The following is a 24,383-nucleotide window of genomic DNA, read 5'->3' on the forward strand; positions in this document are numbered from 1 at the left end:
CTGCCCTCTCTTGGCTCCCTCTGGGGCCAAAGTTCCCTGCGAGAGTTTGAGTCAGCAACTTGCTTGAAAAAGGAATTGCTAAGGGCTCTCAGGTCTACCCTTTAGCAAGAGCAGAACACAGGCGCCATCTGCATTTCCTGGGTCCAAGAACAAGGTAACCGGGCGAGAAATCCTCCATGGAATGGCCTTGGGAAACCACAGAGGGAGGCTGGGGATTCTAATCATCAGCTGTGAAGAAATAGGAAATCCAGCCGGGAGCGGTGGTGCACGCCTGTAATCTCAGCGGCTCCGGGAGGCTGAGTCCAGAGCCAGCCTCAGCAGCTTAGTGAGGTCCTAAAACAACTCATGGAGACCCTGTCTCTAAATAAAATATTAAAAAGGGCCGGAGATGTGGCTCGGTGGTTAAGCACCCTGGGGTTCAACCTCTGGTACAAAAAAAAATTAAATCTAGGAAATCCAGGGGTATAAAGCCAAGACACAGGCTTGGGACAGAATTTAGGAGCCATTAGGAGGGGAAGGGAGAGAATCTCCAGGGTCTCAGGCCCAGAATTAGTGGCCACAGCTGAGCCTGGGAGGCTGGGAGGCTGGGAGGCCGGGAGGCTGAGAGGTGAGGTGAAAAGTTACTTCTGCCTTTTCTTTATTTTCTTTATGTGCCTCTTTTTCTTTATCTGTAAAATGGAGAAAATGATATTTACATCATAGAGGTATCATAGTGTTTTAATGAAATAATATTTATAAAGCATTTTCAATGTGCTTGGAACACAGTGAGCCTTCGATGCATGGTAGTGCGGTTGGATTTCCTGGTTGTTGTGAAGTATTGTAATTGTTGTTATTGCCACATTCGGTTATTATTACCAAGAGGAACTTGGCAGGGAGAACTGAAACGGGGGACACAGCCCCTAGGCCACAGCTTCTACAACTTTGACGAGCACTCAATACATCTGGGGATCCAGCTGACCTGCGGGTTCCAGTTCCACAGGTGTGGGGTGGAGACTGAGGCTCTGCAGTTTCACAAGTGCCCAGATGGTGGAGCTGGTCCAGAGGCCATCCTTTCAGTAGCAGGACACCAAAACAGCTCTGCGCAGTACCGTGTCACTGCCCACCTGTGACTCTTGGGTACTCAAAGTGTAGCCTGTCCAAATTGGGATGCACTTGCTAGGGGGGAAATGCATATTGCATTTCAGGGATTTAGTACAAGAAAAGGCAAAATACCTCTGTTCATTAGATTTTCATTGCTGAGACAGAATAACTGAGGAAAACAACTTTAAGGAGGAAAAATTTATTTGGGCTCATGGTTTCAGAGGTTTGGGTTCATGGTTGGCTGGCTCCATGGTATCTGGGCCCAGGGTAAGGCAGAGCGTCATGGCAGGGGGGCAAGGCTGCTCGGCTCATGGCCGCCAGGAAGTGAGGATGGAGGGAGAGAAAGAGAGAAAGGGCCTGGGATATACAAGATATATACCCTGCTTGGGCATGACCCCAGGGACCGCCTTCCTCCAACCGGGTGCCATCTCCTGCAGTCTCCACCACCTCCTGATAATCCACTCAGCTGTGAACTCCCCACTGATGGCAGAGCCTCACGATCGATCACTCCCCAAAGCTCCACCTTTGAACATTGCCGCATTGGGAACCAAGCCCACAACACGGGAGCCCCTGGGGAATAATTCAGATTCACAGCATCACCTTATCTCTTTAATCATTCGCTTTCACACTGATTCCATATGGAAATGATAATATTTTCCATATACCTGGTTTAAGAAGACACTATGATAAATGTCACCTGTTTCTGCTGCCAGAGAGCTATCTTTGGCTGGGCCAGGCCAGTTCAGGATTGGTCAAAGGGTATTAGAGGGAATAATTAACAGAGTGGAGTGCGAATGCTCCAACACAAAGGAATGATGCCGATCTAGGTAATGACTATGCCAGTCACCCTAATCTGATCACTACCCGTTGTATCCATTCATCGAAACGTCACACTGTACCCCACCAATGTGTTGAATTACTATGTGTCAGTTAACAATGTATTTTGAGATTTTTTTTTACTACAACAACAAAATAAAGGACATGAGAGGGATTCCTTTTAGACTTGGCTTTGAGAAGTGGGCTTGGAGTTAAGGACCTCAGGCCCACAAACACCCACAAGAAATGAGAGGTGAGAGAGGAGGGAGGGGTGGGCCTCAGATTCAGAGAAGGAAAATGACCAATGTCACATAGCTGAACTGAGCCTGGAGACCAACACTGTGTCCAGTACGAGCAGCAGTCACCCTCAGGGCTGGCCACAGGGTTCTCCCAAGCCCCCAACCCAGGATTCAGATGATGACCTCTCTCCTCTCTTTGGTGACAGGCAAGAGGCTACAGACGACATGAGGCTGTGGCTGAGATGCAGGGTCCTCCAGGTGCTCAAGAGCTCCCGGGGATTCTGCGGATCTCATGGGCACCTGTCACCTCTCCCTGCCCCTCAGAAGATCGTGGGCACATGGGAAGCCATCAGTCTGGGGAGGCAGCCGGTGCCCGAGTACTTCAACTTTGCCCATGACGTGCTGGATGTGTGGAGTCAGCTGGAGAAGGTGAATCCCATCCTGTCCTGGGGCCCCTCGAGGGTATCTGAGGCTGCCCCCACCACCCCAATGAGACCTGAGACTATCGGGTTGATTTGGAAATTTCGACCTCGGAACTTTGCAGATCCTAAAATTTAAATTGTTAGCTTTTAAGCCTTAGGGAAAATTATGATTAAGTGTTACCAGCTCTAAATACCCTTGCATAATCCTGGAGGTGTGTCATATTTCTGAGTCCAACTCATACCAGGAGACAGTTACGCCCTCTCTTGTTCCCTTCCAATAACTGTCATCAAGGGAAAGAGGAAGTTTTCGTCTTATTGCGATTCTGTCTTCAATGTTTCTCTCACTCTCATTCACTCCCTTCTAAATAAAGAGAAAGAGGAGTTCGAAGGTCAACGCTTTTCGCAGATCCTAGCAGATACACAGAACTGAGTGAGATAACCCTGATTTCCTCCTGTGTCTCTCTGCCTACGCTTCCTTTCTGTGTTGTATTCATGTTAAAATAAAACATTCCATGGATAAAGGAATAGAAATTTTTATGTCAAAGAAACGTACCAGTGTTCATTTTAAGATAACCTTGTTTAAAGAATCAATGAGGTCCACAGCGGGAACAGATACGGTAAGTACTGCTGGTGAATACAGTGAAGCTCAGGGAGGTGAATGAGGGGACAAGATTAAAGGCTGGCTTTGCAGTCAGGTGGACGTGGCTCACTGGAAGTCAGACCTTGGACACGCTGCCTAAGCTTTCTAGGTCTCAGTTTTCTCACCTGTAAAATGAGAGTTACCCCTTATATGGCACTAAGAGTTCCTGTGAGAGTTGAATCAGGAATCAATGTGAAAATCGCAGCCCTGAGGCTCCATTTCTGCCTACAAAGTCTCAGCTCTTTTTGTCATGCTGAGGAGCAGGAGACGTCCTTAGAGGCCTTCTGATGATCCAAAAAACAAACAAGCAGGATTAAGTCAGCAAAATGGGGGAATAAGGACCTTCCAAAAACTCTCTGCTTCATAAAAGCAACAAGAGTCAGAGAAATTGTGAGAATCAACTTCCTCAGACTCCAGAAACCAACCAGACACTACAGCAACCAGGGGGTGTGCATCCAAGGACTGGCCAAATCAGCAAGAATGGCAAGCCATGTGGCCTTCTCCCCGTCCTGAGTCCAAGCCCCCACTTGACAGTGACATGGTCACCTTGTCAAACCATACCCTCATTCCCAGGCCTCCTGGAAGCCAGAGAGGAAGCAGAATGGAGCTGGGGCCTTTTCCAAAATTAATTCCCAAAGAATTATCATTATTCGAACAGTCTGGTGGTTCTTTTGGAAAAACCTCATTTTCAAGGTTATTTGTATTTGACCTGACTCAGAGCTCGACCAATCAGAAAAAACTTTTCCCTGGAGTCCATTGGTCAAAAACAAGTACAGGCAAGTGTTTTAACTTTGTGGTTACATGATGGGGTGGATTCCAGTCGGGGCAAACAACAGACAAACCAAAAGCCAAAAATGAGAAGGTAGGGAATGACATATCCCTAGGAGCTTTGAAAATCTCCAATATGTTCCTGGGAATCTCAGAAGCGACATCCCAAGTAGAACTCTGTATGCTCCCAGGACTTTGCACATGCCCAAGAAAGACCTAAAAAAACCATAAGCCCTCACCTCAGGCTGACCTTGAGGTTATTGAGCAAACAAGAGGTGAAGGCCAAGGTAGAGTTGCTAATTTGTACACTGTTTCTATTTAGGATAATGAACATATTTTGAGATTAGATAGTGTTGATGGTTCTGCAACCTTGCAGAATATACTAAAAGCCGAAGAATAGTGAACTTTGATGATTTTATTGGTAGATGAACAATATTTCAATTTCAAAAAGAGGAATATATAGGACAGTGTGAACTATAATGCTATCTTTTGCATTAAGAAGATGGTGTGGGTCCAAGTGGCTCCAGAGACTGAGGCAGGAGAATCACGAGTTCAAAGCCAGCCTTAGCCACTTAATGAGGCCCTAAGCAACTCAGCGAGATGCTGTCTCTAATTCTTTTTTAAAAAAATGTTAAAAAGTTTGGGGATGTGGCTCAGTGTGTAAGCACTCCTGGGTTCAATCCCAGAACAACAACAACAAAAAAATGGTTTCGGGAAAAGATATACTAAAGATTGCCTAAAGAAACACTAGAAAGATATGGAAGAAACCAATAAAACTGGTTTTATTAGTGAAAGGGAGGTGGAGTGGGGAACAGGGTAGAGAGGCCCGAGGAAGGGAACAAACCTTCTCCATAAGTGTCTTTCTGTATCACCTTGATTTCTGAGCCTTATAAATATATTGAATGTCTTAACTATAGTAAAAAGTAAAATGAATTTAAAAAAATTCTCAATGAAGCACTTCTACTTTTTCCTCTTCCTGCACCACCGTCTAGGCTGGGCACCGGCCCCCGAATCCTGCATTCTGGTGGGTGGATGGTAAAGGCGCGGAGGTCAAGTGGAGCTTTGAGGAGCTGGGACATCGGTCCAGGAAGGCAGCCAACATCCTGGCGAGCACGTGTGGCTTGCAGCCCGGGGACAGAATGATGCTGGTGCTCCCACGGCTTCCAGAGTGGTGGCTGGCCAGCGTGGCTTGCATGCGGACAGGTCAGTGGGCAGGGCTGGGGTTCCAGTTAGGGCTGACGCTATCCGCCAGAGGCCCCGGGCATCCTGAGTGCCGTGTGGCATTCTGTCTGCCCAACCATCACCAACTTGACTGCAGCCAAGGGCAAGACCCCAAAGCAATACATAAAAGCAGGTCCTTTCATATGGGCCAAAGTATAAGGAGCCTCTATGCTTTTCTTAAGCAACTGCTATGTGCCAGTCATGGGGTCAAGTGGTTGGCATGATCGAAATTTCCCTTTGGGTTGTTATTATTATTTTTTTGGTTACCTAAATTTCCTGTTCCTCCAATTGTATATAGTCATCCTTCTATTTGGGGTCCAAATAAAATAACCCCAAATCACAACAAATCCCACCATTATGTATAACTATAATGAACCAATAAAAAAAATATGGGGAAAAAAAAAGGCAAGAAAAAATAAATGGGCATAGCCCGTGGGTACAGCGTGGTGTAGAAGGTATGCTTAGCACGTGCCAGGCTCTGGATTCGAGCCCCAGCACCAAGTAAATAAATGGCAAATTGTTAAAAAGAACAAGGAAACCACACACCATGTTACCACGTCAAGTCTGACATCCTCTCCAACTCTTTAGAAGACACCCAAGCTGATGTCCTGTGCAGGTTACACCCATTTTCTCCTTGTACTCTTTTGTCACCTCTCTTCCCCAAAGCACCACCACCACAACCCTAGGTGGGACAGACTGCTACTGGAAAAAACTAACACGTGGAGGTGGACTGAGGAATCCCACTGGTTAGCTCCAAGTGGTCATGCTGGGCTCTAAACCCCGCAAAGGACAAGGACCCTGGTGGGGCTCTCGTGCTGCTTGTGACTGGCCCCTTCCTCTCTCTTCTGCCCTCAATAACTGGATGCGGCCAGGGGACAGATCTTTTAGGATCCGATTCCTCTCCTGTGTGAAATCAGAGTGTTGGGCTCCAGGAAGTGTTGACCATGGACATTCTGAGCCTGGTTAAAATTGATGCCTGGTTTCTGCTTCCTCTCCTCTTCCCCTTGGGAGAGGATGGAATCAACTTTGGTTGAAGCCATATGAGGGGTCCGGGAACCCCCACCTCGTCCCTCCCTTACACCAGCAAGTAACCCATGCCCAACAGAAGGATGCATTGAGGTACTTCAATTAAAAGCACAGAAAACCCCAAACTCGGTGCTCTCTCAGGAAATACAATGCAATCAAGATCGTGGACTCTAAGATTTACGGCTGCTTGGCCTTGAACTCCAGCTTTACAACCTATTAGCTAGGTGCTCTTGGGCAAGTTATTTAATTTATTTAAGGCATACAGTTCTAAAACTTAGGGTTTTTTTTTTTTAATCTACAAAATAGGTATCAAATAGCATGCACTTCCCAAGGTTCTGAGAATTAAATAAGATACATCAAGCTCCCCAGGAGCATTTTTGGGTTTCTTTACCTTGTTACCGGCCCCTCTTCCAGCTCGGGCGCCCCAGTCCTCTCCTTCCTGTGACCATCTCTGGTTCCACACACGGGGTCTTCCCTGATGTTGAGCCAACGTCCTCTCTCTGTGTGTGATGTCAGGTGTTGTCATGATTCCTGGCGTCTCCCAGCTGACGGAGAAGGACCTCAAGTACCGGCTGCAGACATCCAGGGCCAAGTCCATTATCACCAGTGACGCCCTGGCTCCGCAGGTGGACGCCATCAGTGCTGACTGCCCCTCCCTCCGGGTCAAGCTCCTGGTGTCGGACAGCGGTCGCCCAGGCTGGATGAACTTCAGGGAACTCCTGCGGTGAGTTGAGGCTCCCTTGGACAATGACATTGACAAAGAAGGCATTTCCCCTTTAGCCAACAAGAGACCACAGAAGGCATTGCCGACTGCACACAAAGTGACTCAGAGAGCGACATTCACCTTGGAAGCCAGATGGTCTGAGATAGAATCCTTGAGACCATCTGAATGTTCCAGTCACTCCCTCAGTCAGTAATGAATGTGTCACTAGCTTTCCTATGCCTTGTTTTTTTGTACACTGTTGGCAGTAGTTATTGGAGCTATCAGTGTGGAGGAGCTGACCTATGCCATGCATTCGGTACACAGCAGGTGGCCGATAGTAAAATAAGTGCATGTGCTTAGTGTATGCTAGGCACTGTACTAGGTAAGCAGTCACTTCCATTCCTTTGTGCAGGGAAAGGTTTAATGAACATCTATTTTGTGACAAGCTTTGTATTTGGTGCTCAGAACGCAGTAATGAATAATCTTGAAAAATACCTTAGAGTTGCAATGTCACACAATTTTACAGGTGAGGAAAAAAGATTTGCAAAAGTGAAGTGACCAACCCAAGATGCTAAAAAATAGTTAAATAAGTGTTGGGATGGAGCCACAGTCACATCTCCCCTGAAGTAAGGACTTGGTGGAAGCCTCTCTGGGAATTTGAGACTATCCAGATTAGAGGCCAGCATCCAAAAGGGGGCCCTCAGAGACTGGAACTATCAAGTCACAAATGTTCGTCAGACCAGATTTCCCTGGGTTTTGTTTAAAATATGGACCCAAAGGTCCCATAGCTGACATATTTAACCAGACATGTATGAGCCAGAGCTCATGGAACCTGTATTTTTTTTTTTTTTAAATCAGCCCATGTGATTGTGATACATTGCCAGCTTGGCCCAGACCAGTGGTTCTCAATTGTAGTTGTTAGTAGAATTTCCTGAGGAGCTTAAAAAGCATTGAGATTCTGATTTCATCTGTCCAAGGGGGGGCCCAGGTAATGGTATTTCTTTTAAAAAACTTACCTGGGGATTCCAAGGTGCAGCCAGGGTTGAGAACCATGAACCACAAATTAGCTGATTCTCCAAATCACAAAACCTTGGAGATTAACCAAATCTCCAACCCCCAAGTTTGGGGAAACCTTTAGAAGTAGCTCTAAGTCCTTAGGAATTGAGGTGGGGATGGGGTCATGCCTAAAAGTGCTGAATTAGGCACATGGATATGCCAACCTCTCACTCCATGCTCCAAGAACAGGGGGCTCTTTGAGTGAGCCACTTAATCATGTCGGGCCCCAGTTTCCTTGTCTGCAAAAGGGTCATCATGAGAGGAGGTGGCTGTGGATAACCCGAGCTGCCACTCTCTTGAAGCAGCACCTCACATGTATTTATTGAAATGGTAAAGAAATATGGTCACTGTTCCCTATGTCCACTCTTGGGAGCTCCACCCCACGTTTTTACATTTTCCAGAGAGGCATCTGCAGAGCACACGTGTGTGCAGACCAAGAGTCGAGATGCCCTGGCCATCTACTTCACCAGCGGAACTACCGGGAACCCCAAGATGGTTGAGCACTCCCAGAGCAGCTATGGGCTGGGCTTTGTGGCCAGTGGAAGGTACTGGGCACGGCTTGTCTAGGGGGTGCAAGAGCAGAGCGTGGGTGAGTGAGCAGGGGTGTGTGAAGGGGAGAGCGGCAGGAACTGAGGTCAGAAAGCAATGAGAAAAAAGGGGTGCGGTGGCACAGGCCTGTAATCCCAGCAACTCTGGAGGCTGAGGCAGGAGGACCGCGAGTTCAAAGCCAGCCTCAGCAACTTAGCAAGGCTCTCAGCAACTCAGCAAGACCCTGTGTCTAAATAAAATATATTTTTTAAAAGGGCTGGGATGTGCCTCAGTGGTGAAGCACTCTGAGGTTCAGAAAGAAAGAAAGAAGGAAGGAAGGAAGGAAGGAGAAAAAGAGAGAGAGAGAGAGAGAGAGAGAGAGAGAGAGAAAAGGAAAAGAAGCAATGATAGTGCAAATCAGGTAGGGTCCTAGGGTGTTTGGACTTTATTCTGAGTAATGTGAAAAGCCACTGGAGGGTTTTATTTTAAAGTGTGGCAAAATATGTATGATATAAAATTTACCATTATTAAAAAAATAATTTTAGCCAATACATAGAATCGTACCTATGTACCATGTGACATTTCCATACACAAAAATATGTTGTGGAATGTTCAAGTCATGGTAAACCTATCCACATCCACGCTTATCATTTATTTATGATGAAAATATTCAAAATCCTTTTTGCTAGCCAAAGTTAGCACTTTAAACATTTTAAGTGTATCACTGAATATCGTTAAACATACTCACATTTTTTTTACAACTGTCACTACCGTCTATAACTTTTAAAATAGATTTCGAAACAGAAATTCTACTTAGCAAGCAATAACTGCCCACTTCCCTCTCCCCTACCCCCTAGATATACATGACAGTAGAGTGTGGGGTTTTTTTTATTTTATTTTTTTATTTTTTGTACTGGGCTTTGTGGCTGGGGATTGAACCCAGGGGTGCTTAACCACTGAGCCCCATCTCCAACCCTTTTCTATATTTTATTTAGAGACAGGGTCTCCTCCCTGAGTTGCTTAGGGCCTCGCTAAGTTGCTGAGGCTGACCTTGAATTTATGATCTTCCGGCCTCAGACATATCATACACACATGGAGTATAACTTACTCCAATTAGGAGCCTACTCTTGTTCTTGTACTTTCCATCTGTATGCATCTGACCACTCCAGGTACTTCATGTAAATTTGCCTTTATGTAATATTTGCTCTTTGGTTTTGAAACTTGGCTTCTCTCACTTAGCATGGTAAGTTTCAGCCGTTTTGTAACAAGTGTCAAAATTTCCTTACTTTTTTAAGGCTGAAAAAGTATTCCACGGTGGGCACAGAAAACTTTTTAGATGCGCTCATCTGTTGGTTGACACTTGGGACACTTCCACACTTGAGCCATTGTTTGTTGTCATGAATGTTGCTGTGGACACAGGTGTGCAAATATCTGTTCAAGTCCTTGCTTTTAATTCTTGGGGGAGACACACTGAGAAACAGAATGGCTCAATCACAGAGCAATTCTATATTTGATTTTTTTTTTTAAGAAACAGAAAATTTTGAATGGAAAAGTGACACAATATGCCTTTGTGCTGTTTTTCTAGAGGCTCACTCACTATGTTGGGTTGATGATAAATGCCAGGAACAAAGGGTGACAGGAGGGTCAAGGAAGGGGCTGGTGCATTAAGAGGAAAGGGTGCTGATCGTCCAGGGGAGCCGTAGCCACAGGGTGAGAACAGAGAAGATTCCCAGTGTGTTCTGAATATAGATATAGGGAGATTTGCTGACTGTTTCAACGTGGAGTGAGAGAGACAAGGGTCAAGGATAACGCTGAGTTGTATGGCAATCAATGAAATGGAGAAGATGTTGGAATGAGCCTGCCAGTGGGAGGAGAACCCGGAGTCAATTTTCAGCACTGGAAACTTGAGAGGCGCATTATGCATCTCCATAATTAGTTAAAAGTGGAGATGTTGAGGAGGCATTTGGATCAGCATGTCTAAAGTCGATGAAAAAGAGATTGGATGAGATCAGCAAAGAGTTAGGTATATTGAGAAGAGAGAGACCTGTCATTTTAACTCTGTACCACTAGCCTAGATCATGGGTAGATAAAAGACGCTCAATGAATGTTTGTTGAGATAATAGTGGACTTGTGCAGATCTGATTGATCAGGGCTCCAAATAAGGAGATCTGGGTCATGTAATCCTTTGTAAAGTCAGAGGCATTGCTGGGGGGTACTGATTGTCCCTGTGTTTGACAGGCAGTGGGTGGCCTTGACCGAATCAGACATCTTCTGGAACACCACCGACACTGGTTGGGTGAAGGCAGCCTGGACTCTCTTCTCTGCTTGGTCTAATGGATCTTGTATTTTTGTGCACGAACTGCCTCGGGTTAACGCCAAAGTCATCCTAAATGTAAGAGACTTTTATGTCTTTGGTGTAAACAAGGTGAGTGTGGTGTCGATTTCAAGGTTGTAGGAGAAAACGCACCAACCGGTGACCATAGGCTTCCTTCCTGCTGATGTTAACCAGGAAGTCTCCCAGGACCTCCTGAGGTCCGGTTCCTCACCACCTGGCTGTCTTCAATCACTGGTTATGCTCAATCTAGATCCCTAGATATAAATAAGAGCATCTCTCTAGACCTTTGCATATCTTATCTTTTTCTGCCTGGGTTGCTTCTCTCTCTCTACCATCTTCTTTTTTATCATCCTGTTGAGACCCTAGTTATTAGTCAAAATCTTGGGTAAAATCAAAGTCTGCTTCTCAATTCCAAATGCTGCTGTCCCTACTGCTCATTGGGTGTCTTTGCCCAACTATAGACCTGAGGACTCCTGCCCAGCCTCCAAGGGTCTTCTCATAGGGAGGGAGAATTGATCCTCCCAGTGAAGAAATAGGGCTGCTTTCTTCTGTTCTCCACATCCTAACTGACATTCCCTAAAACATCAGAAGACCCATCTGCCCATACTCTGCATGGATGCAAGCTGTATCATGTGGTGACTAATGGCACACACTGTGCCATTGGTCAGACCTGGACTGTCATCTTACGCCTTCTCTTAGCTAGCAGCGTGGCCTTAGGAAACTCACCTAGACTCCTTAAGTCTCAGTCTCCCCATCTGAAGCACAGAAAGGGATAACATAGTTATATCAAGTGTTCATAAGAATAAAGTGATTCCAGGAACATAGTACATGCTTTACACATGTTAGTTATTATTATCAATCAAACTCATCCGCATCATTATTTACGTAGGACTTGATCAGACAATACGTGTGTCTTCTCCTTCCATTGCCTCCAGCCCTGACATAGCATACTCATTATCTTTTGCTATGTAGTAAATCAACCCCAAATTTATAAGCTTAAAACAGAAACATTCGTTCTCTCATGGTTTCTAAAGTCAAGAATCTGGAAGTAGCTTAACTAAGTGGTTCCAGAGCAGCAGCTCTCCTGAGGCTGTAGCCAAGATGTCAATGAAGTACCACAAAGCTCTTAGCATTATTATTATTAATATTATATGTATATATTCAAATATATATATATATATATATATATATATATATATATATATATATATATATATAGTTGTAGATGGACACAATACCTTTATTATATTTTTATGTGGTGCTGAGGATCAAACCCAGTGCCTCACATGTGCTAGGCAAGCACTCTGCCCCTGAGCCACAACCCCAGTTCCTAAGCAGCATTATTAACAGTAACTAAAAGGTATAAGTAACCCAAATGTCCCTCAATGGATCAGTGAATAAAGAAGATGTTGTATGAATATTATTCGGCCTTTAAAAAGAAGGAAATTCTGAGATGCCATAACATGGTTGAGCCTTGAGGACACTGTGCTAAGTGAAAGAATTCAGGCATAGAAGAACAAATACTATGATTCCACTACCATCAGGTCCTTAGAGTAGTCAGATTCATAGAGACAGAGTGTAGGAGGTGACTACCAGGAATTGGGGCAGAGGGTCATGGGGAGTTATTGTGTAATGGGTACAGAGTTTCCATTTGGAAAGATAAAAAGATTAAAAGAATTCTGCAGATAGTTGACGGCCACGGTTGCTCAACAATGTGGAAATAAATACTCAGTGCCAGTGAACTGTACTCTTAAAATGAGGAAATCTGCTGTTGTGTGTATTTTGCCTCAGTAATAATTTTTTTAAAAAATATGATCTAGGATTGTAGTCATCTCAAGGCTTGATCGAGTCTGGAGAATCTGCTTAAACACTGGCTTGTGATTTTCAGCAGATTTTCACTGGCTTTGGGTCAGAGGCTTCCGTTCCTCATTTGTGTACTCCTCCACAGGACTGCTTGAGTGTCCTCACAGCATGGTGGTTTGCTTCTTCCAGAGAGAGTAATCCAAGAGAGGCAGAAAGAGTGAGAATATTTAAGACAGAGGCCATCCTCTTCATAGAACCTAATCTCAAAAGTAATATCTGGCCCCTCAACAGAATTCTGTTGGTCCCACAAACCAATCATGGTGCCGTGTGGGAAGGGACCCCACAAGGGCACAAATACCAGGAGAGGGAGATCATTAGAGGTTACCTTGGAGGCTGGAGCCGGGTACCACACATGGTTTTCTACTTCTTTCTTCAATAATGAGGATATGAAGACCCAGTTCACTGATCCCTTTTCTATGAAGTTCCACCCCAAGGACTCTAAGATCTTCACCTGTTGTTTTTGTTTAGACTCTCTCCAAGTTCCCGATAACCACCCTTTGCTGTGTCCCAACCATCTTCCGCCTGCTTGTACAGGAGGATCTGACAAGGTACAGCCTATCAATTTGGTGCTTTGAGGGCCAAAGAATGTGAATATATGTAACCCCACCCTCTCATTCCAACTCTGTCTCTGTGTCTCTATCTTTTTGTCTCTGTCTCTCTTTTTCTGCCTCTATCTATGTCTATTTGTCTCCTGTCTTCATTTCACACACACACACACACACACACACAAACACACACACTCTCACAAGAATACACACTCATATCCCTTGTAGACACTATTCAAAGATGATTTTCTGGATCCCAGGAATGTATATCCAAAAGGAATTAAATAGATTTAAGGCAGTCTGACATTCCAACACTTGACATTGGCTTTCTTCCCTCAGCAACGTGTCTGTTTTTATCTGTGAGGGCAGAGAAATTGTTGAGTTATTATTTACCACCTATGGAATGAGCCTATAGGTCTGGTGGGACTAACAAGCCTACCATAGTGGGTCTTCCATCTCCCAACCCCAGACTGACCCAAGTCAGCCATTCTTTAGATACCAGCTCGAGACGCTCGAGAGAAGGTGACAAAATACTGGATGGCTGTCCTGGGTGAATCCAAAGCAATGTCGACTAGAAGGCAGAGCAAGTTGCTGGGGTACCAGAGAATTCCCTCACCCCTCAGTAACATACCAATTCTAATCTGTCTTTCTCTTCACCTACCCCTTATCTTCCCTTGTCACACTCTGGCTCTGAAGTGCCTAAAGAGGGAGATCTTACTTGATTCTCAAAGTATGAAATGTAAGAATTCATTCCATTTATCCATCTACTGGACAGCACCACATTATGATTTTAGCTGAAAACAGGTTCTGAGTAATTTGTTCAAAAGGAATTTGGTCAAATGGTACTAATCACCACAAGCACTGTGATAACTCTAAGTACTCAGTATTTAGTGCTTAGTTATACTAAGTAACTCAATCCATCCAATTTGATCCAAAGGGGGGGAAAATGATTAAAAAGTATATTTGCAATCACTGGTTTTTTTAACACTTCAGAAAATTTGCTGAGCTGAGAGATTGCTTTCCAACTTAATATCTTTAGAAATTTTTGAACCATTGGAGATTCTCAGAGAACCACTTTTTATCTTCTCAATTTTAATTTTTTTGATCTTTTTCAATCCAGTAATTCTGTCAATCACTTTATTATCCATCAGTTTGTTTCTAGCTAAATTATTCTGGCAAATTTACCTGAAACTCACTCATGTGATGCCCAAATTAGTAGGTTCTGTTTTTTTTTTTTTTTTTCCAAACTCAGTTAAGAATGAATTTTTTAAAAAAATTATCTGTCCCTGAGGAACATACTTGGAAAGCCAGAGGGTGGGGTCCCTGGGGAAGATTCTAAAGCAGGGACGTTTACTCCCTAGTGCTTGGGGCGGGGTATGGACTGAGCCACACTGCTGGCAGGTGTTGTGGGTGGAAGTGGGGGTTCTGACCCAGGCCACCCGTCTTCTCACTTGTGAAAGGTACCAGTTTCACAGCCTGAGACACTGTTTGACTGGAGGAGAGGCCCTCAACCCTGATGTGAGGGAGAAGTGGAAGAACCAGACGGGCCTGGAGCTTTACGAAGGCTATGGGCAGTCCGAAACAGTGAGTGCTGTGCGGCCAGGTCCCCGCCCCAGTTCACCACCATCTGAGCTCTCAGTCCAGTGGACAAGATCCCTGGCTCCATAGCTCCTCCTGCCTTTCTGTCTGTCCTTTCTCTGATACCTGTCAGGACGGCCCTGTCCCCAGGGCAGAAACACTGCTAGCAAAACTCCATCCACTAGAACCTTTGGGTTTAGAGGTAACTTCACAACTACTCCATGACCAGTAAGCCAGCTCTCCTGGCCAAGGGTGTTGTCTGTCCCCACGGGAACAGCCTACATGTGTTTTGGGGAGAGCCCCAAATCCTAAGAGGCAACTTCTATAGTCCTCAGGGCAGAGATGTGAAGATCAATGGAATCCTTCAGCTTAGTTATACATTAAGTTCTTGATGCGCCCATTCGAGAGCTCCATAAATGAATGTCCCCGTGGAAAGAAGACAGAAGGAAGGAAGGAAGGGGAGGTGAAGGGAAAGGAAGAAGAGGGGATAGGAGTGAGGAAGGAGAAAGGTGTGGTTGTCAGCTTTGCAACTCTGTGACCAAAACACCCAACGAGAACAACCTAGAGGAGGAAAAGTTTATTTTGGCTCATGGTTTAAAAGGTTCAGTCCATGGTTGGCCAAACCCATTGCTCTGGACCCAAGGTGAAGCAGAACATCATGGTGGACAGGCGATATGGAGGAAAGCTGCGTCCTTCATAGCAGCCAGGAAGCAAGAGAAGGAAAGGAGAAAGGGGTACAGGGAAGATGCGCCCTTCTGGGGCACACCCCCAGGGACCCACCTGCCTACAGTCACCATCCAGACAGTCCATGCAAACGAGGGTGGGCTGACTAGGTTCCAGTTCTCATGATCCAGTCGTTTCACCTCCGAAGATTCCTGCATTAGGACAGGGGCTCGGGGGGTGGGGGACACCTTCTATCCAAACCATAACGGAAGGAAAAAAGGAAAGGAGAGAAGTGAGAGAGAAAAGTGAAGAAGGAGAAAGGGAGTGAGGTTGAGGCTCCTTACGGGCTCTGGTTCCTTCCAGGTTGTAATCTGTGCCAATCCGAGAGGCTCCACCATCAAGGCTGGGTCCATGGGGAAAGCCTCCCCACCTTACGACGTGCAGGTAGGCCATCTTGGTCACAGCGGGTGAGGAGCAGGATGCATGGACCCACTGGGCACAGGCTGGGCTGGCGGGAGGCCTGGCTGTGCGGGTGCCCAGACACCACCCTGTGATCTCTCCACCAGATTGTGGATGACGAGGGCCACATCCTGTCCCCAGGAGAAGAGGGGAATATCGCTGTGCGCGTCAGACCCACCCGGCCCTTCTGTTTCTTCAACTGCTATCTGGTAAGAGACAGGGACAGCCACTCTCTCAGCAGTGACTGCAGTGACTCAGAGAAGTGACATACAGGTTGTACACACAGGTCGTGGGTTTCAGTGTTTGAAAGTGACATGCAGGTGGCCTCATTTTAAGGATGAGAAAATTCAAGTTCCAGGGAGGGAAAGAACTTACCAAAGGTGAAACTGCAATTTTGTTTCAGAGCTGAGTTTTGGGGGTTCTCCTTGTGGTTTGCTGCTAAGGTTTCAGGTCCTGGGATTTCAGATCCAGTTTCTGAAATAAACTAGTAGCTAACTTTTCTTTATACCCACTTTGGCTGATATTTATTGAAAGAACGATCAAGGCTTGGTGCCCATTTATTGAGGAACAGCTCTGCGTATTTATAGAGCCGGGGGCGGTTTGACAGTTATGACAGTTTAATGGTTTAACGGTTTGACAGTTGGCTGGGGTGCTTTCTGATTGGTGGGTAAGGATCATGTGAGCCAGCAGGGCTAGTCTGATTGGTGGGTAAGGATCATGTGAGCCAGTAGGGCTAGTCTGATTGGTAGGTAAGGATCATGTGAGCCAGCAGGGCTAGTCTGATTGGTGGGTAAGGATCATGTGAGCCAGCAGGGCTAGTCTGATTGGTGGGTAAGGATCATGTGAGCCAGCAGGACTCACCATTGGATGGCTCTTCTTGGGGGATGGGGAAGTTAGTCTTTGGAGCCGAGGCAACTCCCAACATTTATGATGGATTTTTCTCCTAATTCTTTAACATGAAACTCTCAAACCTGGGTGTGCATTAAAAAAAACAAACAAATAAAACAAAACAAACAAACAAAAAAAAAACCTGGGAAGATTCAGCTATTACTGATGATTGTGTCCTACCTCAGACTAATTAAGTCAAAATTTTGGCTGCTGTGGGTCAACTTCCCAGGGGATTCAAATGTGTGGCCAAGGTTAAGAACCACTGCTAAAATAGTCAGTCTTTTTGGTCACTGTGACTAAAATACGAAAAAATCTTAAAGAAGGAAAAGTTTATTTTGGCTCGTGGTTTCAGAGGTTCAGTCCATCATCAGCCGACTCCATGGCTCTGGGCCCAACGTGAAGCAGAACATCATGGAGAAGAATGTGGTGGGAGAACGCGGTTCAGGACACGGCAGGCAGGAATCACAGAGAGGTCCACTCACTAGGGACAAAATGTGAACCCCAAAGGCACCCCCCCCCCAGTGACCTAGCTCCTCCAGCCACCCCTGGCACTGCAGGATTAATCCACTGCTTAGGTTGAAGCTCTCAGAAGCTCATCACTTCACCTCTGAACCTCCTTGTCTCCTCTGGCACCTGAGTCCTTGGAGGACACCACACACCCAAACCATAACAACTGCTTTATAGAAATTCCATCTCATGCACATACTCAGCTGTCCCTCAGCAGAAAGAAGCAGATAAAAATCAGTCAATTTGTTTTCGTGATGTTGTATTTTAGGGTTTTTATGTCAGTACAAGAGCTTTTTTTTTTTTTTTTTTTTTTTTGCTTTATTTTGTTTAAAATAAATTTACTTCTCTTCTGGGGTTGTGGCTCAGCAGTAGAGCACTTGCCTAGCACGTGAGAGGCCCTGGGTTCAATCCTCAGCACCACATTAAAATAAAGGTATTGTGTCCAACTACAATTAAAAAATAAATATAAATAAACTTACTTCTAAATGTAATAATCATGCTAAGCAAGAATAAGGTTAAAATTTTAATACACTTCCTTCTAATATTTTTGTAAGCAGTGAATTAACATTCTTGGAAAAATTGTTCATTATTTATTGAATGTCTGCTCCATGCCTCTAGGGTATACAGTGGCACTCATGGAGTTCACATAACACATCTCTCTGGGTCTGTGAGTACTCCATTGAGGGAGTACTAAAGTAATTTTTGAAGTCATTTGCAGGACCAGAAGAACCTCCACTTTCTGTGTATTTTCCTTTCCATCACCCACACCAAAAACTAATTTTCTTTCCATGTCATTAACTAAGAGAAAAATGTGAAATCTTTTTAGAGAATCATGGCATAGGGGAAAATTAATAGAAAATGTCACACTCCAGGGTTGCTTTGTGAATGAAGGAAATTCAGCAGGATTGACAGGCTAAGCACACTCTGCACCCACAATAAGTATGCACATTTCAAAGTCCTGTTGGCCATTACCAAATAGCTGAAATTGCACATGTCAACGTAATACACCTAGGTCTGCCAGGTTTCTGTTCTCGTGACTAAAAGGCTCAGAGGTCACTCCAGGTAAACTGGGCTAACTGGGCTGCACGAAATAACCACACAAGAGACACAAATACCTTTTTCTTTGGGGTCGCTGTGACGGCTCCTCTGACCTTAAGGGTCTGCAGAAAGAGAGAGAGAGCACGCGCTGACCCCTTTTATTGAGGAGAAGCTATTCAAATGAGGCAAGGGGTCAGGTTTCAGGGGGCTGAGTCTATCTTCATGATGTCCACTGTCAGCAGGTTGACTGACACCTGGGTAGGCCACACCCAAGGGCACAGTAAGAGAAGGGGACACACACAAGGCACTTCCATGGAAGATTCTATCCTAAACAGGGCAAGGGGTTATATTACAAAGGAACAGGTGAGCATAGCTTCACCCATGGGGCTGTAGCAAGACACACCCATGCACGAGACACCTACCCTCGCACCCAAGAAGGGTGGGGAAAGCTCTGCCACATTTCTGTGACTGAGCGCCTCAGCACCCAGCCGGGGAGTGTGACCCAGTCACGTACAAGGTTGGTCTCCCACATAGGTCCATTTTATGTCTAAGATAAGGAATAGACTTGCTTTCCTAGGGAAAGAAACCGAGAGTGCAGATATCCACTCCAGTGTTGTTCAAAAGAGACAAAGGTGGAGTTCATCACACCTAGTCGACAATCTCTCCTTCTTACTCAACTTCTTTAAAAGTACCTTACCTAGTCTTCGGCCTCCCATACACTTTAGAATCCCCTTGCCGAGTTCCATGAAAATGTCTGTTAGCATTTTGGTTGGAGTTGCATTGAATCTATAAATCAACTTGGGGACAATTGACATTTCTGCTAATGTTTTCTATATTTCCATTTATTGATATCTTCTTCAAAATTCTGCAGAGTTTTAAGTTTTCTCTGTGTATATCTTACAGTTTGTATTAATTTTAGGCATTGATAGATTTTTTTTTTTTGCTTTTTTTCCCCCTCAAATTATATTTGCTCATTTATTTATTGTGGTGTGGGTCTTGAACCCAGGGCCTTGCGCATGTGAGGCAAGCATTCTACCAACCGAACTGTATCCTCAGCCCTCAAAGTGTATTTTTTGAAAGGGGTATAATTTACCTGAAATAAAATGCACTCAAGTTAAGTATGCAGGTCAGTGACTTTTGACAAATATGTACACCACTGTCACCACCACCAGAGTCACTTGTGGAACGTTGTATGGTCACCCCCAAATTCCCTTGTGCTCCTTTGCCATTAATCCTCCCTACCCCAGACTGCTGGCAATTGGTAAATTATTTATTGTCACTATATAATAATTCTGCCATTAAGAAAAGAAATTTATATAATGTGGCATCATAAAACATTCACTCTTGCAAGCCTGGCCTTTTATGCCCAGCATACGTGTGGGCCGGTCACCTAGGTTATTGTATTTATTAGTAATCTGTGTCTTTTTTAATTGTCCATTAGCTTTATATTTAAAAGTTTGAGAATCACAGTTTGACTTCTTTTTCCTTCCTGGGCCCTTGCCTCTCCCCTGTGGATTCTTCTTCCCAATCCCCGAGCCGGGCACAGTGGCACACGCTAGCCCCAGTGGATTGGGAGGCTGAGGCAGGAGGATCGCGAGTTCAAAGCCACCCTCAGCAAGGATGAGGTGCTGAGCGACTGCTTTCTACCTCCTACCCTCAGTGTGCTCTTTTTAAGCCAGTGGCCCTGTCAACTGTGCCTCCTAGCACCCTTCTAAAGGTGGCGATGGTGGCTGCCCTGGATCCTTCCTGGAAGCTTCTTCCAATTAAAAGAGGGAAAACCTACAAATTCCCAGGCCTATAGCCACCTGCTGTGGGGGCAGTTTGGGCCAGCGTGGTCTTGGGGACGGCTGGACTTGCTGTTGGGGCTCTCCAGCTTCCTGCATGGGGCTTCTGGGACAGTCAAGAAGCCACACCCTGGGTGGCTGTGCAGAATGTCCTTCATGGACTTCCCTTGTCTTTCAGGACAATCCCGAGAAGACGGCGGCCTCAGAACGAGGAGACTTCTACATCACAGGGGACCGAGCCCACATGGACAAGGACGGCTACTTTTGGTTCATGGGAAGAAGCGATGATGTGATCAACTCTTCGAGGTCAGTGCGTCTACTCTTTCCTCTGAAATTCCTCGGGGGGAGGGGAGCCATCTGGAAGTCTCCTTTTCTCTTCCAGCTACCGAATTGGACCTGTGGAGGTGGAGAGCGCTCTTGCCGAGCACCCCGCTGTGCTGGAGTCTGCCGTGGTCAGCAGCCCAGACCCCACCCGGGGGGAGGTGAGCAGGCCTGCCCAGACACGGCCTCCTGCTTCTGTCCCACATTCCCCTGTCCTCACCCCGCCCAGGAACACAAAGTTGAAAGGCCACCAACAGATACACACTCTTTTTGATTAAGCATTGGCCTCGTGCCTTCAGAGATACAGAAAATTTCTAGAGGGACGCATAGAGAAAATGCCACACTATCGTTTTAAGTGGACATTGAACTGGATCCTAAGGACGCTGACTATGGGACCAGAGATCTTGGTGACAGGGACAGGCTCTGTCATCCATCCTATCCAGTAAATGTTTCTTCCTCCTCACAGAGGAGCAAACAGCAAGTACACCAGACAGGTTACTGTCAGCTGTAATCCAGGAGGGACAGTCAACTTGAGGATGACAGCATATGTATATGTGTAGCAAGAGAAAAATGAGCCAATGTTAATAAGCTTGGTTTTCACTGGATAAATGTGAATTGCTTTTTGTGGGTCCCAGAGAAACAGACAGAATGGGAAGGATGAGCTTAAATGCAGACCCATGTACTTTTCACTGGCTGTAAATCCAAAATAATGCTTCAGTACAAAGCAGTTATCTTCTTTTTATTTTCTTTTTTGGGTACTAGGGATTGAACTCAGGGGCACTCGACCACTGAGCCCCATCCCCAGCCCTATTTTGTATTTTATTTAGAGACAGGGTCTCACTGAGTTGCTTAGGACCTCGCTAAATTGTTGAGGCTGGCTTTGAACTTGCCATCCTCCTGCCTCAGCCTCCCAAGCCGCTGGGATTAGAGGCGTGTGCCACTGCTCCCTGCCAAAGCAGTTACCTTATGGAAGCTTTGCTTCACCTTGCCTTTTTAGAAGCACCAGGGCCGGAGCATCAATTCTCACAGTGGTCCCTGGACTGTTCACAGCTGCGTCATCTGGGGCTCTTATTTAAAATTCAGCCTTAAGATCTCAAGTCAGAGCTGCTGAACGAGGCCAGCAGGGGATGCCTCCCAGAGTGTCTGCATGTGAGCCGGCCTCCCCTTGCCAGGCAATTCCCCCCTCCATATCATTTGAGTCCACTACTATGGAAGGAGGGAGGTGTGAGTCCTAGAAAACCGTGCCTTGTCCTGCCTGCTGGGAATTAACTGATCTGTGACCAAGGGCTGCCTGCTCCAAGCTCATCCGTGTGCGGTTCTTAGAATGCAGCTTGGCACAGAGCAAGTGTGCATTGTTATCACAGTACAGGAGAGCCCTTCCTCAAAGCCAGCTCTACCAGAACGTGAAATCCCAGGGATCTTCCCACCCTGGAAGCATGGAGGGACAGTGATATTGTTGGCCGGGTTTCACGCGGGCATGGACTAACCGCCAAGTGGACTTGTCAGAAAGCATGTTTGGTTGTGTCTGAGTTTGGGACACAACCAAACTCCTCCTCCTTGGCAGTAGACACCCTGTGGGAGAAACCTGGACAGGAAAAGCCAAGGTGCAGAACGTCCCTGGGGATAGACCTGGACCAGAGGCCGTCCAGCTCCATATTGGCAGACATGCAGCCTCTGAAGGACCCTCCTGCCCTTGAAGGTAGCCATTTCTCTCAATCCTGCCCGAGCAGACTCATGCCTCACTCTCAGGCAGGAAAACCTGGAAGTAAATGGTCTCCAACGTGTTGGCGTCTTAGGAGAAGCAACGTCGGTTCCTCTGGTGTCACTCAGGGATAGGGACTAGTCTAAGAACAAACAGGGCTCTGAAGCCATTCCCCGAGAGCCAATGATCCTGGAAAGGAAGGTGACAGAAAAGTGGGTGTTGTCTATTTCACTGGACGTGCCCACACCCTGGCAAGTGCGAGTGCTCCTTCAGGAGGCTGAAGCATGGTTCTGGGAGGCTTGACCCCTGCTGTTTCCCCCCTGCAGGTGGTAAAGGCGTTTATAGTTCTTTCTCCCACCTACTCCTCTCACGACCCGGAAGCACTAACCCGGGAACTCCAGGAGCATGTGAAAAGGGTGACCGCCCCCTACAAGTACCCCAGGAAGGCAAGTGTCTGGAATTCTGGGGGAACGAGAAGGGTGCATGCTGGGCCAGGTTCCGTGCCCGGTACTGGGGAGCCGGAAATCCATACACCCCCAGATGCTGGCCTGTTTCTTCAATGGCCCTCCCTGAAGCCCATTTTGTTCTTACCCTAAGATTTGACCTTTAACCCGGATGCAGAGGGTGGTGCTGAAATGCTGGCAGCCCCAGTGCTACAGGGCCCGGCCCTGTCGATGGCCGTCACTTGGGGAAAACCCTGACTCATGGGAGGTTTCCTGTGTGGTGGCAGAAGGTGACGACCCCAGGCAGAAGTCTCCTGGGGGAAATGATGGTTTCTAAGTGTTGTTTTTTTTTCCTTCTTTTTGTTTTGGGCCCCTAGGTGGCTTTTGTTTCAGAACTGCCGAAGACAGTTTCTGGAAAGATCCAAAGGAGTAAACTGAGGAGCCAAGAATGGGGGAGATGAGGTGCCACCCCAGAAAGGCCCCAGAAGGACCTGGTGGGGTCACTGGTCAGCCCCTGCTTGGAGCATCGTCCTGACAACTTCACAGACATCAAGGACACTCAGCTTCCAAGGGGGCATCTCCAGAACCACTGGATGCTCCTAGAAACAAACAGAGAACGTCACTGACCCAGAGCACAGAGCCAGGCCCGGTCTAGCCGTGCTCAGCGGCTCAGGTCCCCCTCTGTCCGGCTGTTCTCGGCATCTTCCTGAAGTGGCACCCCCTTTGTCCACAGAAAAGCCCTCTTCACCAGGGCTGATTTTAGGACTGTCAGCAAAAGAGTTCAATGTAGATAAACTCCCTGTTTTCCTGTCACCCTGTTTTACTTGGCCACTGGCCGAGAAGATACCAGCACTCCAGGTGCTGGACACCCCCTGACTAGTTTTTCACAAACATATCCAGTATAGTAGTTTGTAGAAATATGCAAATAAGGCCTCTGGCCTTGAGCTGGGCTTCCCAGAGATGTCTACATTTTTAAGAGAAGTTACAACTGGGCTCCATGGTAACAGCTGGCAGGGGGAGGAAAGAAAGGGGAGAAGAAGCTCTCCCCTTCTCAGGTGTTGTCCTTGAAGGGTTAACTTGCCCAGAACAGTGAAAGAAACAGCTGCTTTTATGTGAACTTCTGCAGACTGTGAACTTCTGAGCCCCTCCCCTTACTCGCTGGGTAGAAAACTCTGAAACTCCCTGAACTCGGGGTTCAGGAGATTGATTGATTACAGCAAAAGCTGTGCCCCCTGAACCTGGCTGCAGCCAAATAAAACCGTTTCCTGCTGTCTTCGGTGCCTTGCCTCGTCTGTCCCTACAACACTCCCACGGGTCCCTACAAAATGCAGTCAGCATGGCCTAGGGGTGCTTGGGGTCTCCTTCCCTGCCAGTGGGAGAGTAAAGGGTTAACCCTTTAGATGAAGCCATTTGGTCCTATATCCAGACCATAAAATTGACCATTCCTTTTAGCTTAGAAATTCCATCTTTGGGAATTAATATAAAAAGAAAGGATTCAAAATGTAGAAAATGTTGGGTGCACCAAGATGTTTGCTGTGGCATTGTTTAAAACTGAAAAAAAGAAATCAATGTCAAAGCCATAGGGGAATGATTACATCACAGTCACTGGATAGCTTATTCTGTGGCCACTGAAATATTGAAGGAAATGTACCATGTTTGGGGAAAAGCATAAGCTATGTTAAGTTTGCAACATTGGAATGAAAACCATTGCAGACTGGAGAGTCACAGCTCTGAAAAACAAATGGAAGGAAATACATT

At 46.2% G+C, this 24,383-nt stretch overlaps 1 protein-coding gene across 1 annotated transcript; it reads left to right on the forward strand.

Annotated features, from left to right (window-relative positions):
• Acsm5 (acyl-CoA synthetase medium chain family member 5) lies at positions 1-23,901 on the forward strand. The gene is made up of 14 exons (XM_027940771.2): positions 1-154; positions 2,342-2,564; positions 4,958-5,168; positions 6,729-6,936; positions 8,373-8,516; positions 10,738-10,891; positions 13,166-13,245; positions 14,703-14,826; positions 15,847-15,927; positions 16,050-16,151; positions 20,338-20,465; positions 20,542-20,641; positions 22,509-22,628; positions 23,003-23,901. Exons 2-14 carry the CDS (start codon positions 2,361-2,363, stop codon positions 23,084-23,086), a joined length of 1,740 nt encoding a protein of 579 aa, XP_027796572.2. The 5' UTR covers positions 1-154; positions 2,342-2,360; the 3' UTR covers positions 23,087-23,901.
• The last annotated feature ends 482 nt before the right edge of the window (positions 23,902-24,383 follow it).

This window comes from Marmota flaviventris, chromosome 19, assembly GCF_047511675.1.
Source record: "Marmota flaviventris isolate mMarFla1 chromosome 19, mMarFla1.hap1, whole genome shotgun sequence".
NCBI lineage: Eukaryota > Metazoa > Chordata > Mammalia > Rodentia > Sciuridae > Marmota > Marmota flaviventris.